Source organism: Aotus nancymaae, unplaced genomic scaffold (genome assembly GCF_030222135.1).
Source record: "Aotus nancymaae isolate 86718 unplaced genomic scaffold, 86718_ANA_hifiasm-v0.15.2.pri h1tg000011l, whole genome shotgun sequence".
Classification (NCBI taxonomy): Eukaryota; Metazoa; Chordata; class Mammalia; order Primates; family Aotidae; genus Aotus; species Aotus nancymaae.
Window position 1 is genome coordinate 86,639,252 of NW_026988422.1, and position 13,038 is coordinate 86,652,289.

Here is a 13,038-nt window from a genome sequence, read left to right on the forward strand (position 1 = left end):
ACTTAATATATTGCATCTAACTGCTAAATAGCACTCCGTTGTATGCATCTACCACATTTTACCCATCTGCTCACCAGAGGTGCACATGCGGGTTTTCTCTAACTCTCTGCCACCACAAAAAAAAAAATGCTACAACATCTTCATGCAAGTCCGCTTATGGAACAATGTAAGAGTTTCTTTGGGATGTGTAGCTTGGAATGGACCTGCTGGGTCACAGGAAATGTCAGATTGTTCTTCTGGATGGCTGCTTGCCATCAATAGTGCATGAGAGTTTTTGTATTCCCCTTTCTCTGCCAACATTTCAGAGCTTTCTAATTTTTTGCCACCTAACAGGCATGTTATGGTACTACATTGTGGTTTTAACTTGTATTTCTCTATGATTTTTAGAATCTCTATATATTCCTTGGCTTTGAGGGCATTCTTTTCTGTAAATGCCATTTTTCCTTTGTCCGTTTTTCTATTGGTTGCTGTCTTTTTCTTGTTGATCCTTAGTAGTTCCTTAATTTTTTTTTTTTATTTTTTTGAGATGGAGTCCCACTCTGTTGTCCAGACTGGAGTAGCTGGGACTAAAGGCGTGTGCCATCACACCTGGCTAATTTTTGTGTTTTTAGTAGAGACAGGGTTTCACCTTGTTGGCCAGGCTGGTCTTGAACTCCTGACCTCAAGTGATCTGCCTGCCTTGACCTCCCAAAGTGCTGGGATTACAGGTGTGAGCCACCGCGCCCAGCCAATTTTTTTATTTTCTAGATATTACTCTGTTGTAGGCTTAAGACATTGCAGCTATCTTCTCTGTTCTTCATCTTTCCATAATACCCTTCATGAATAGAAAGCCTTACGTTTTATAAAATGAACATGCTTTTAAAGTTTGACTTAAATACTTCTATCAGAAGGATATTCTCTTACATTTTTTTTTTTTTTTTTTTTTGAAATGGAGTTTTACTCTTGCTGCCCAGACTGGAGTGCAATGGCACAATCTTGGCTCACCGCAACCTCCGCCTCCCGGGTTCAGGCAATTCTTCTGCCTCAGCCTCCTGAGTAGCTGGGATTACAGGCATGTGCCACTACCTACGCCTGGCTAATTTTGTATTTTTAGTAGAGATGGGGTTTCTCCATGTTGGCCAGGCTGCTCTCAAACTCCTGACCTCAGGTGATCTGCCTGTCTAAGCCTCCCAAAGTGCTGGGATTACAGGCATGAGCCACTGTGCCCAGCCTCTCTTACATTTCTTATGCTAATCTTTTATCATTTTGCCTTTCCTGTGTAGGTTTTTGTTCCCTCTAGATTTAGCCTACTTTTGTATGTGGCCTTAGGTAGGCATCTACTTTTATTTTTCTCCATTGGCTCATAGAGTAAACCAGTTTCCTCACTGCTGTCTATTCAGCAACCCATCCTTTCCCCACTGGTTTATGGGGCCCTCTTTATTGTATCTTATGTTCCCATATCTTCATGTCTTTTATTCTTGTATCCTGTTGCATTGGTCTATTTTTTTATTCTTGTGCCGATATCTCACAGCTCTCCTTTACACTTAGCATGGCTTTGCAGTATATTTATTTTTCTTTCTTTCTTTCTTCTTTTTTTTTGAGACAGAGTCTCACTCTGTCGCCCAGGCTGGAGTGCAACATGTTCCTCCTGGTTTCAAGCTGTTCTCCTGCCTCAGCCTCTCAAGTAGCTGGGATTACAGGCATGCACCACCACGCCCTGCTAATTTTTGTATTTTTAGTAGAGACGAGGTTTCACCATGTTGGCCAGGCTGGTCTAGAACTCGTGACCTCCAGTGATCCGCCCACCTCAACCTTCCAAAGTGTTGGGATTACAGACATTATTAAACTTTTTGTTTTTTGAAATAATTTGACATACAGAAAAATTGTAAAATAATAATAATAATAATAATAATAATGTAATAATGATGGTTGGCTCTCTCACATCTTACAGCTTTTTCTTTCCTTGAAGCAGTGGCCATGACTTTCACGTATTATGTTACATAGTAATAATGCACAACTTTGTCTTGTTTCTGATCTTAAATGATTCTGGAAGTTCTCTCCATTTATTTCATTTTATTTTTTCCCATTCTAGCACTGGAGAATAAGTAAACGAGAATAAATTTTCATGTAGTGTAATATTTGCAGAAGGTTGGGGTTTTTAATTGTTTTGATTGTTGTTTTTTGGGGGGTCAGTGATTTTTATCAAATCAATGACATTCCATTCTAATCCTAGTTTGCTGTTGAGTTTTGTGGGGGCTTTTTGGTAGAGACAGGGTCTTGCTATGTTTGCCCAGGCGTGTCTCAGACTCCTGGGTTTAAACAAACCTCTTTCTTCAGCCTCTGAAGGTACTGGGATTACGAGTGTGAGTCACCATGTCTGACCAAGAGTTTTTAAATTATAAATTGTTCAGTCTTATCAAATCCTTTTTCTGTGTTGAATGAAATAATTGCCTGGCTGCTTTCAAAAGTGAAATGTGACCTTGTGAATATCTCTAAAGTATAAAATACTTGGAGAACAGCCATTTATTGTCACAATTTGGCTTTTTAGTTTTTTTTTTTTTTAACATTTGGAAACCCTGCCTGTATGTTAAGGAGGTAGCTTGTAATTTTAGGATTAGAAAGGATGTAGGGGCACACTTCTTGTGTTTTACAGAAGGGACCAAGTTCTGTTCAGGAAGATTTGAAACATAGTGTAAAGTTGTTGCTGTTTTAAACTTGTAAACCTGATTTCTTCTCATGTGTGAGGTACTTAAGTAGGCCTCTCAAATTTCAGGTTGGTTCTCTGCCTGGTAGGTGTAAGGACAAAACTATTCCGGAACCTTATTAATGTTAAAATATTTTTTTTACTGACTTACTGCTGGCAAGGATTTTTTTAAAAAAGATTTTTAAAATGTGTCTAAGAAACGTCTTCTGATTATACAGTTATTTACAATCTGGTTCTTTTATATGTGGGCAAAATTAAGAACTAATATGTAAAACAAAATGGAGTGCATTCCCATTGATTTTTCTTACTGCTTTGCAATGATGTGGCATCTATGTCAGTTAGTAGTGCTTTGGCTAAACATCACAAAGACCTAACACAGTGGCCTAAACAAATAGGGGTTTATTTTTCTCCAGAAAGACTGGAGGTATGCAGCATCTTGCTTTAGTTCAGCAGTTCAGTAATATTGGAGTTGGTGGTTTTTTAAAAGTAGTTTTGTCTTTTCTCTCGTGTTTGAGACCTTGTAGCTACAGGATAACATTATATAGCCACAGCTACATGGTTGCATTCAAGGAAGGAGGAAGGAACTGTATTGACAACTCTGTCCTCCCTCCTCACCCTTTTTTTTTTTTCCTGAGACGAAGTCTCACTCTGTTGCTCAAGCTGGAGTGCAGTGGCAGGATCTCTGCTCACTGCAGCCTCCACCTCCTGAGTTCAAGCGATTCTCATGCTTCGGCCTCCCAAATAGCTGGAATAGGCATGCACCACCACGCCTAGCTAAATTTTGTACTTTTAGTAGAGATGGGGTTTCACCATGTTGGCCAGGATGGTCTCGAACTCCTGAACTCAGATGATCCGCCAGCCTCAGCCTCCCAAAGTGCTGGGATTACAGTTGTGAGTCACCATGCCCAGCCTCCTCTTTTATGATAAATTTCCCCAGACATTACCAACCCATACCCGCTTACCCACGTTGCCACCTAGTAGACTTTAATAAGAACTGGCCAGAACTAAGCCAGATGGTTATCTCTAGCTGCAGAGAAGTTTGAGAAAACAAGTATGACTGGCCATGTGGTCTCCCTGAACACACGTTCAACTTGAAGAAGGAAATCTCATGCCTTTGGCTATATTCCACATTATTTTCAGTAGCAGTGTACATATTCTGGTTTTCATGGTGGATGAAGTGATACCAGCTCAGTTCCACAGGAGGGAGAAGAATCAAGGCTCATTTAATCTATAAGAATTAAACTTGGCAGCTTTTGAGTACCCATTAGGTTCATAATCTGCCATAAAATATTATAAGGGAGCACAGGCATGGTGGCTTACACCTGTAATATCAGCACTTTGGGAGACCAGGGCAGGAGGATCACTTGAGGCCAGGAGTTTGAGACAAGCCTGGGCAACATAGTGAGACCCATCTCTAAAAAAAATTAAAACATTAGCTATGTGTGGTGCACGTGCCTGTAGTCCCAGCTACTAGGGAGGCTGAGGTGGGATGACCCCTTAAATCCAGGAGTTCAAGGCTGCAGTTAGCTATGATCACACTACTGCACTCTACTAGCCTGGGCAACAGAACGATACCCTGTCTCAAAAAAAAAAAAAAAAAAAAAAGAAAAGAAAAATCAAGTTTTTATCCAAGATTTATATAACGCGCACGCACGTGTGTGTGTGTGTGTGTGTGCAGGTTGTTTATTGGCTCTTTGGGAAGAAAAAAATGTATGAAATAGTACAAGAATTCAGAATTATTTGTTTAAATGTTTAGTGTTGATACTGAGTGTTATGATATAGGAATAGGAAACTTTTTCTTAGGGTCAGTGATGGATACTTGGGAGAATAAAATGAAGGCCAAATGGAAGCAAAAGACGATTTAATTTGCTTCTGTTTTGAGGGAATTTTTTAAAAGTTAACTCTTAAATTTTTAATTTAAGGACTTTGTCAGGAAACATCAAATTAAATATATTAAGTTTAACAACCTAACAAACATCAGATCTTTCAATCTGTTGTATGAGGAAATACAAGTTTCTTTCTGCTTTCTATTATGACTGTTGATTTGCATGATTGTGTTTTAGGTTAGGCTGGGTTATGCTGTGCTAATACACATCACCAAAATCCTAGTGATTTAACACAGTAAAAAGCTTTTACTCACACCAAGTCTACTTGAGGGATCCCAGTAAGGAGAAGTAACAAATTCTGATGAGATGCAGGGAGAGCCATAGAAGGCTTCATGATGATGGTGACAGATGATCTAAACATAATAGAATGAGTAGGTTTTTCTTAGGTTTAAAGAGAAGAAAGGACATTCAAACTGAGGGAACAACACTATGACTGAGTCAGAGCTAGACTCAAAGCTAGAGTATACTGGATGATGTAGTGGGAGAGGAAGAATAGATGAGCAGGCCTTGAATTAATTTAACATTCAGCAAAAATGTGTTGCATATCTACTATGGGCTAGGCACTGTTTCAGATCTGGGGGAATATCTGATAATGAACAAAACCCAAAAACCCTGTCCTCGTGAAGGCTACAACATGCTAGTGGATGAAGTCCTAAGGAGTTAGTATTTTATTATAAGCACATTGGTGAGGAAGCAAAGATAGGAATGTTGGATGCCTATCAATCTTAAGATTTTCCTGGCTGGGCACGGTGACTCACACCTGTAATCCCAGCACTTTGGGAAGCCAGAGTGGCTAGATCACTTGAGGTCAGCAGTTCAAGACCAGCCTGGCCAACATAGTGAAACCCTCTCTCTACTAAAAATACAAAAATTAGCCAGGTGTGGTGGCACACACCTGTAGTTCCAGCTACTCGTGAGGTCGGGGCAGGAGAATTGCTCGAATCAGAGAGGCGAAGGTTGCAGTGAGCTGAGATTGTGCCACCACATTTCAGCTGACAGAGGGAGAATCCATCTTAAAAAAAAAAGATTTTTCTAATATTCTATTTTACATGAAATAGAAGGCAGTTGGTTTGCATGAAAATTATTATTTCATCAATTTAACTGCCTCATGGAAAGCACACGTCGAAGTCAAACATAGAGATGAATATCTGAAATTAAAACATTTTATTTGGGAAGCAAGAATTGCTGTTTGGGGCACACACACAGACCACACGATGGTCTTCAGTATGTCTGAAGAACAAAGTAAAGGATGGAGGGTTTTTTTTGTTTTTTATTTTGGAGACGGAGTATCACTCTGTTGCCAGGCTAAAGTACAGTGGCTCCATCTCAGCTCACTGCAGCCTCTGACTCCCTGGATCAAGCGATTTTCCTGCCTCAGCCTCCAAAGTAGCTGGGATTACAGGCATGCATCACCACACCCAGCTAATTTTTGTATTTTTAGTAGAGCTGGGGTTTCACCATGTTAGCCAGGATGATCTTGATCTCCTGACCTTGTGATCCACCAACCTCAGCCTCCCAAAGTGCTGGGAATACAGGCGTGAGCCACTGCACCCAGCCCCAGCTGCTATTCTAAGATCCAAGGGATAATGAATTCTTGTTTTTGTTTTCATGAAACTTAAATTCTAGTGTAATCAAAATCATGTAGAAATAAATATAAACGTGATCACCCAACTTCTTTTAAAATTATACTGCAGTTGATGTAATCATTTGTATTACAATAGCATGCATCTTGTGCACAACAAAATCTACCTGTTTTTGTATTAAAGCCTTAGTGTCAAAGCTTTGTTATTTTAGTCTTTTCTTTTATCAACTCTGTATTTCTAAATGGGCTATTTTCCCAAAGTTCTAATATGGAAATTAGAATCATTTTTGTTATAGGAATAGTGCTACAAGTTACCTAGATTTGTAACTAGGTCATGAAAAGCCTGTTTTATCTAAAATACACATTTGCAGTAAAAACTTAGAAATTGTTGTTGGGATGCAGTATTATGTGATAATTGAGTAAAACAGACAACAGCCTATCCCCAAACCTGGTATGTGAGTGTGAAAATATTAGTTAGAGTAATAGTGAAGAAGTAGATGGAGATTAATATGGAAATTCTGAAAAGTACATCTTTTGAGAAATTCAGAGGTAGATGGCACAAGTTTTAAAGCTTACTTTTACTTTAAAACACCTGAATTTTGTTTCTTTGACAGGTGTATTACAAAGCAGTTTATCAGCTAGATCAGGCTTGTTTTGACTTATGGGTATATAGAGAAAGACAGGGCATTTTCCTGGACAAAAAGTTGGAAAAGAAGAACATATAAAGGGGATCGAAGTGGCTGTGAGTGCATATGAAGTGAGCAGGAGTTAACTGCCACAGTGGGGAAGGGATTGGGACATCTAATCCTTTGAGTGTGTATAGGGCCAAGGGAGCAGTAGTAGCAGGATGCCTGCGCATACAGAAGTGTACACAGTGTGTACACAGAAGTGTAATTCTCAGACCTGAATGTTTCATAGGATAGAGACATATTGAGTACTTTATTCAATATGCATATTGAGTACTTTATTCATCTGTTCAACAAGGGCCATCTATTAAGCGCCATACAGTCTAGCTGTTTCTTTAAGCACATTGTTTTGAATTACTGTTAGCAGTGTAGTGTAGAAAGGAAATTGGGAATCCACGTTCTGTATGGATTTCCCCCTGAACAGTTATGTGGCTGTATTCTTATCTGGTGAATGGGGACATTAGCGTTTCCCTGCTCTACAGGCTGTAGTGAGGCTCAGGTGTGCAGGTGCACTTGATAGCATGTGGAAAAGTTGAGCACTGTATAACCGGAAGGCAGCCCTTTTACTCCTATTTTATATAACAGCCATGTATGCAAAATATCTAATTTCTTCCTGAACACCCAGTTGAACTTTAACACTTGGTATTTTTCTTCTCAGAATTGTCATTTTCCTCATAAATTTATATTATGTGGTTAAATTCCTTTGAAGTGCTTAGATACTTTAGGATTAAAGTAGGAATGTTGTTTCTTCAATTAGAAGCTCTTAGAACTTGGCAAGTACTCTGTGTTCTCTCATTTCCTTATCTTTGTGTATGCTGTATTGCAGCACACGTCACATGGAGATGGGCGTCAAGAAGTTACCTCTCGCACCAGCCGCCCAGGAGCTCGGTGTAGAAACTCTATAGCTTCCTGTGCAGATGAACAACCTCACATCGGAAACTACAGACTGTTGAAAACAATCGGCAAGGGGAATTTTGCAAAAGTAAAATTGGCAAGACATATCCTTACAGGCAGAGAGGTAAATACCAGTTATGCTTATTTCTGTTATGACTGTTGCTCTGTTTATTTCCATGTAAGAGAGAGAAAAGAATACGGATATATTTGGCCTTATTTCTAAGCTAACTAAGCTTTTTATTTGTTTTATTTTATTTTATTTTCAAGACAGGGTCTCTCCCTGTCACCCAGGCTGGAGTGCAGTGGCGCAGTCATGGCTCATTATAGCCTCGACCTCTTGGGCTGAGGTGATTCTCTCCCACCTCAGCCTCCTGAGTAGCTGAGACTACAGGTATGTGCTGCCTCACCTGGCTAATTTTTTTAAAAAAATTTTGTAGAGACAGAGTTCTCACCATGTTGCTCAGGCTGGTCTCTAACTCCTGAGCTCAAGCAGTCCTTCTGCCTCAACCTCCACAAGTGTTGGGATTATAGGCATGAGCATTGTGCCTGGCTAATTAAGCTTTTTCTTTTTGGGGGTGCGGGCACAGGGGACGGAGTCTTGCTCTGTAGCCCAGGCCTGGAGTGCAGTGATGTGGTCTCAGCTCACTGCAACCTCTGCCTCCTGGGTTCAAGTGATTCTCCTGCTTCAGCCTCCCTAGTAGCAAGGATTACAGGCATGTGCTGCCACGCCTGACCAATTTTTGTTTTTTTTTAGTAGAGACGGGGTTTCATCATGTTAGCCAGGCTGGTCTCAAACTCCTGACCTCAGGTGATCCGCCCTCCTCACCCTCCCAGAGTGCTGGGATTACACGCGTGAGCCACTGTGCCCAGCCTAATTAAGCTTTTTCAAAAGAACATGAAACATATATTAGTTGCCTGGGAGTTATTTTGCTTTCCCATTACTTTAAAATGTTGTAAATATCATAGAGGGTTTAAATAATCTTTACCTTTAAAAATGAGTAACGTTGCCCGGCGCGGTGGCTCACGCCCGTAATCCCAGCGCTTTGGGAGGCTGGGGCGGGCAGATCACGAGGTCAAGAGATCGAGACCATGCTGGCCAACATGGTGAAACCCCATCTCTACTAAAAATACAAAAATTAGCTGGGCATGGTGGCGGAGGTTGCAGTGAGCCAAGATTGCGCCACTGCACTCCAGCCTGGCGACAGAACGAGACTCTGTCTCAGAAAAAAAAATGAGTAATGTTTTGTTCTTTTTCAGTAGTAAATGTCTGCCACCACAGTAAAAATTGTCTTTAACTTAAGGTACACACTTACATGTTTGAGCTCATATTACTTGCAAATCGATAGTATTGTCGATATTTACAAATTTATCTTCAAGAGGTTTCTTCATTTCTCTGCTTTTCTCATAGTGTATATTTAATGGGTTATTGTGTAGGAAGGCACATACTTTCCTAACCTTTGTGAAATGGCTTTCTGCTCAGCCCCATTTCTATTAATAAAAAATACATATATTAAAACCACAAAATTAACTCCCCCCTGTTGTGTGGTACAGAGCCTGTTTTGCTGTGCTTTTTTTTTTTTGACAAAGTTTTGCTCTTTCACCAGGCTGGAGTGCAGTGGCATGATCTTGACTCACTGCAACCTCCGCCTCCTGGGTTCAAACAATTTTCCTGCCTCAGCCTCCCGAGTAGCTGGGATTACAGGTGCCCGCCACCATGTCCAACTAATTTTTGTATTTTTAGTAGAAACAGGGTTTCACCATGTTGGTCAGCATGGTCTCGATCTCTTGACCTCGTGATCTGCCTGCCTCAGCCTCCCAAAGTGCTGGAATTAAAGGCATGAGCCACTGTACCCGGCCTGTTTTGCTTCTTTGATGTAGTTTGTTGCATTTAGGTCTTTGCACCTACTGTTCCCTGTACGTGAAATACTCTTTACCCTTCTGTTTAGGGATCACTTCTGAGAATCATTGACAGATCATCTTTTCCCATGCATGGGATCCCATAAAAATCCAAATATCCCCTTTGATGGCACAATTTACATTGTAATGGAATTGCCCGTTTGTCTCCTTCTCCAGTCTGTAGGTGAAAACGACAGAATTTAACACAGTGCTTGGAACCTGTTAGGTACTTAACAAATATTTGTTAAGTGAATGTAATAATACTGTTGTTGGTTTTTTTTTTTTTTTTTTTTTTGGAGGAGGGTGACAGAGTCTTGCTCTGTTGCCCAGGCTGGAGTGCAGCAGTGCCATCTCAGCTCACTGCAACCTCTGCCTCCTGGGTTCAAGTGATTCTTCTGCTTCAGCCTCCCGAATAGCTGGGATTACAGGCACCCACCACCGCACCCAGCTCATTTTTTGTATTTTTAGTAGAGATGGGGTTTCACCGTGTTGGCCAGGCTGGTCTCGAACTCTTGATGTCAGGTGATCTGCCCGCCTTAGCCTCCCAAAGTGCTGGGATTACAGGCGTGAGCCACCGTGCCTGGCCTGAATGTAGTAATACTTTTGAAGGAAGCTTTTAAAACAAATGCTGTCCCTGTGATAGATGTGCCAAGACTGTGACACATACACTATAGCATTTATGCTTACAGCCCACCAGGCCTGGGACTGCGGGAGCATGACCCCTGGGTCAGTCATCTGTCAACAGGCATCCTCTGTTTGCAGCAGTGTGCCCTATAAATATTCTCATTTCCTGTGTGTGCTGAGACTTGGAAAAGGTTGGAAAGCACTGGACTATGCTAACTGGAATCTTAAAAGACTCTTGCCAGAAATTTGCCTCTTCACAATTCATCCCAATGTTAGTGATAAAATCCTTGTGGATTTTTAGTCATGACTCCTGTTGTTGAGCTGCCTTAGATTACTTTTGGAACCTGTAAACAGCTTGTGTGGGCGGAGCTATCCCTGTTGTCCTTGATTAAAGCTTTCTTGAGATAAGGAACCAGACCTCTGAGTTTAATTCTCACCAGTTCCAGGTGGCTACTTGCCAGCTTCCTGATGTGGGCAGAGATGGTGGGCTAAGAGAGCATTGGGACAGACACACCCTCTCCCATTTACTTTACCTAACTTACATTGGCTGGAGTCTGGCCTGTGGTGTTTACTTCTAGTAGGTTCTTTCTCTAGAAATCCTTGAATATGACTGGCACTATGGTTTAATTTAAAATTTTTGTCAGTTTTTTAATAACTGAACAAAATCATTTTACTTTTTTTTTTGCCTATTGTAGATATGACCCAGAATCATATAAAATGTAAACATTATAGAAATTCATTATGTAGAAAGTAAAAGTTTCTCGAAATTTGTCTCTTCAAAGACAATCACTTTCAGCAGTTTGGTGTATATTCCCAGAGTTTTTTATATACACATTAACTTTTTAAAAGATTTTAACAAAAAGGGACTCATATGGGACATAATGATAGTTTTTTAGCTTAGTAATGTACCTTGACCATGTCTGGGTCTTAGTACTCATAGATCTGACACACTCAGTTTAAAGGCAGCATAGTCTTCCTCTGTAGGCTGGTATCATAGTTTATTTCATATCAGTGGTCATTAGAGTTGTTTCTAATTTTTTGTTGTTACGAATGTATCTGCAATGGACATTCTTTAGCATTGTGTGTTCTTGTTAAGTGTTTCTGTAGGATAATTCCTAGAAATGGAAGTCCTAGGTCAAAGTCGACAAATATTTGACATTGTAATAGATATTACTAAATTTGTTTTGAATAAAAAGTGATGTGTATCTACTTTGTCATCCTACCAAAATGAATGAATGTTCATTTTCCTACATGTTTCTACACTAGATAATTTTTGTCTATCTGAATGTCTTAGTCTGTTTTTGCTGCTGTAACACAATACCAGAGACTAGGTAATTTATAAGGAAAAGAAATGTATTTCTTACAGTTTGGAAGCTGAGAAGTCCAAGATCCAGGGCCTGCATCTGGCCAGGGCCTTCTTGAAACATGAAGGCATGATGGAAGGGCAAAGGGTGGAGAGTAGCAGGGAGGGAAGGGAAGAGGAGGAGAAAGAGAGAAAAGAGGGCAGAGCCCTTGCAGCCTGCTTGGCTCTCTAGGGCCCCACCTCTTAGTACTGCTGCAGTGGCAGTTACATTTTAACATGAGTTTGGGAGGAGACAAACATTCAAACCGTAACACGGATGGACAAAAAAATGATGTAGAAGAAAACAGAAGTTGCTTTTTCCCTTTTCACTACTTAGATTTATGATCTTTTAATATATTTTTGTCATTATTTTCTTTTTAAAACAAATTCCCTGGCCACCCACAGTAACTCATGCCTCTAATCCTAGCGCTTTGGGAGGCCACAGCAGGAAGATCACTTGAGCCCAGGAGTACAAGGCTGCATTGAGCTGTGATTGTACCACTGTACTCCAGCCTGGGCAGCAGTGGACGTGCTCTAAAATAAATAAATAAAGCAAGTTTCCTGTTTATATCATTTATTCATCTTTCTTTTTAAAAAAAAAATCTTAGTAATTTAAACCCTTTATGTTTTAGTCATCTGTCTGATGTGTCTGTTGTGTAGGTTATGAATATCTTTCCCTAGATTGTTACTTCTCTTAACTGTTTATGATATCTTAGGGAAGTTTTTAAGTATTTTTGTGGCAAAATTGTTTCATCTTTTTCTTTATTACGTTTGGGTTTCATGTCTTCGTGAAGATTTGTCCCATGACTTAAAAACCAGTTCCGTATCTTCTTCTAATATTCCTCTTACAGCTCACATTTTAACATTTAATTCATGTGGTATATAGTTGGGAGGATTCATATTAGGTGTAGGGATATGGCTTTTTTTTTTCCACTTGGATGATGACAATAGTCTCAGAACCATCAGTTCTCTCCCCCGATTGAAGATACCTGCGTTAACACATGCGGAATTCTTGTATGTGTCCCGTTGTTTCTCCAGTCTGTTTAGTCCCATACCATAGTGTTTTTATTACTACAGCTGTGGATGATATATTTTAGGTCAAATTCCCCTCCTGATGATTCTTTTTTTTTTTTTTTTTTTTTTTTTTTTGTGAGACAGAGTCTCACTCTGTCGCCAGGCTGGAGTGCAGTGGTGTTAACTTGCCTCACTGCAGCCTCCGCCTCCAGGATTCAAGTGATTCTCCTGCCTCATCCTCCCAAGTAGCTGGGACTACAGGTGCTCACCACCGTACCGGGCTAATTTTTGTAATTTTAGTAGAGACGGAGTTTCATCATGTTGGCCAGGATGGTCTTGGTCTCTTGACCTAATGATTTGCCCAGCTTCGTCTCCCAACATGCTGGAGTTACAGGTGTGAGCCACCGCACCTGACCAATAATTCTTATTTT

At 40.3% G+C, this 13,038-nt stretch overlaps 1 protein-coding gene across 11 annotated transcripts in view; it reads left to right on the forward strand.

Moving 5' to 3' along the window:
* The window catches only part of MARK3 (microtubule affinity regulating kinase 3), a 113,272-nt gene that overhangs the window by 13,371 nt on the left and 86,863 nt on the right, over positions 1 to 13,038 (forward strand). For all 11 annotated transcript variants that reach the window (XM_012471191.3, XM_012471192.3, XM_012471194.3 and 8 more), the window contains exon 2: positions 7,664 to 7,855. In XM_012471191.3, the coding sequence (XP_012326614.1) occupies positions 7,664 to 7,855 (192 nt within the window). The remainder of the gene's footprint in view (positions 1 to 7,663; positions 7,856 to 13,038) is intronic.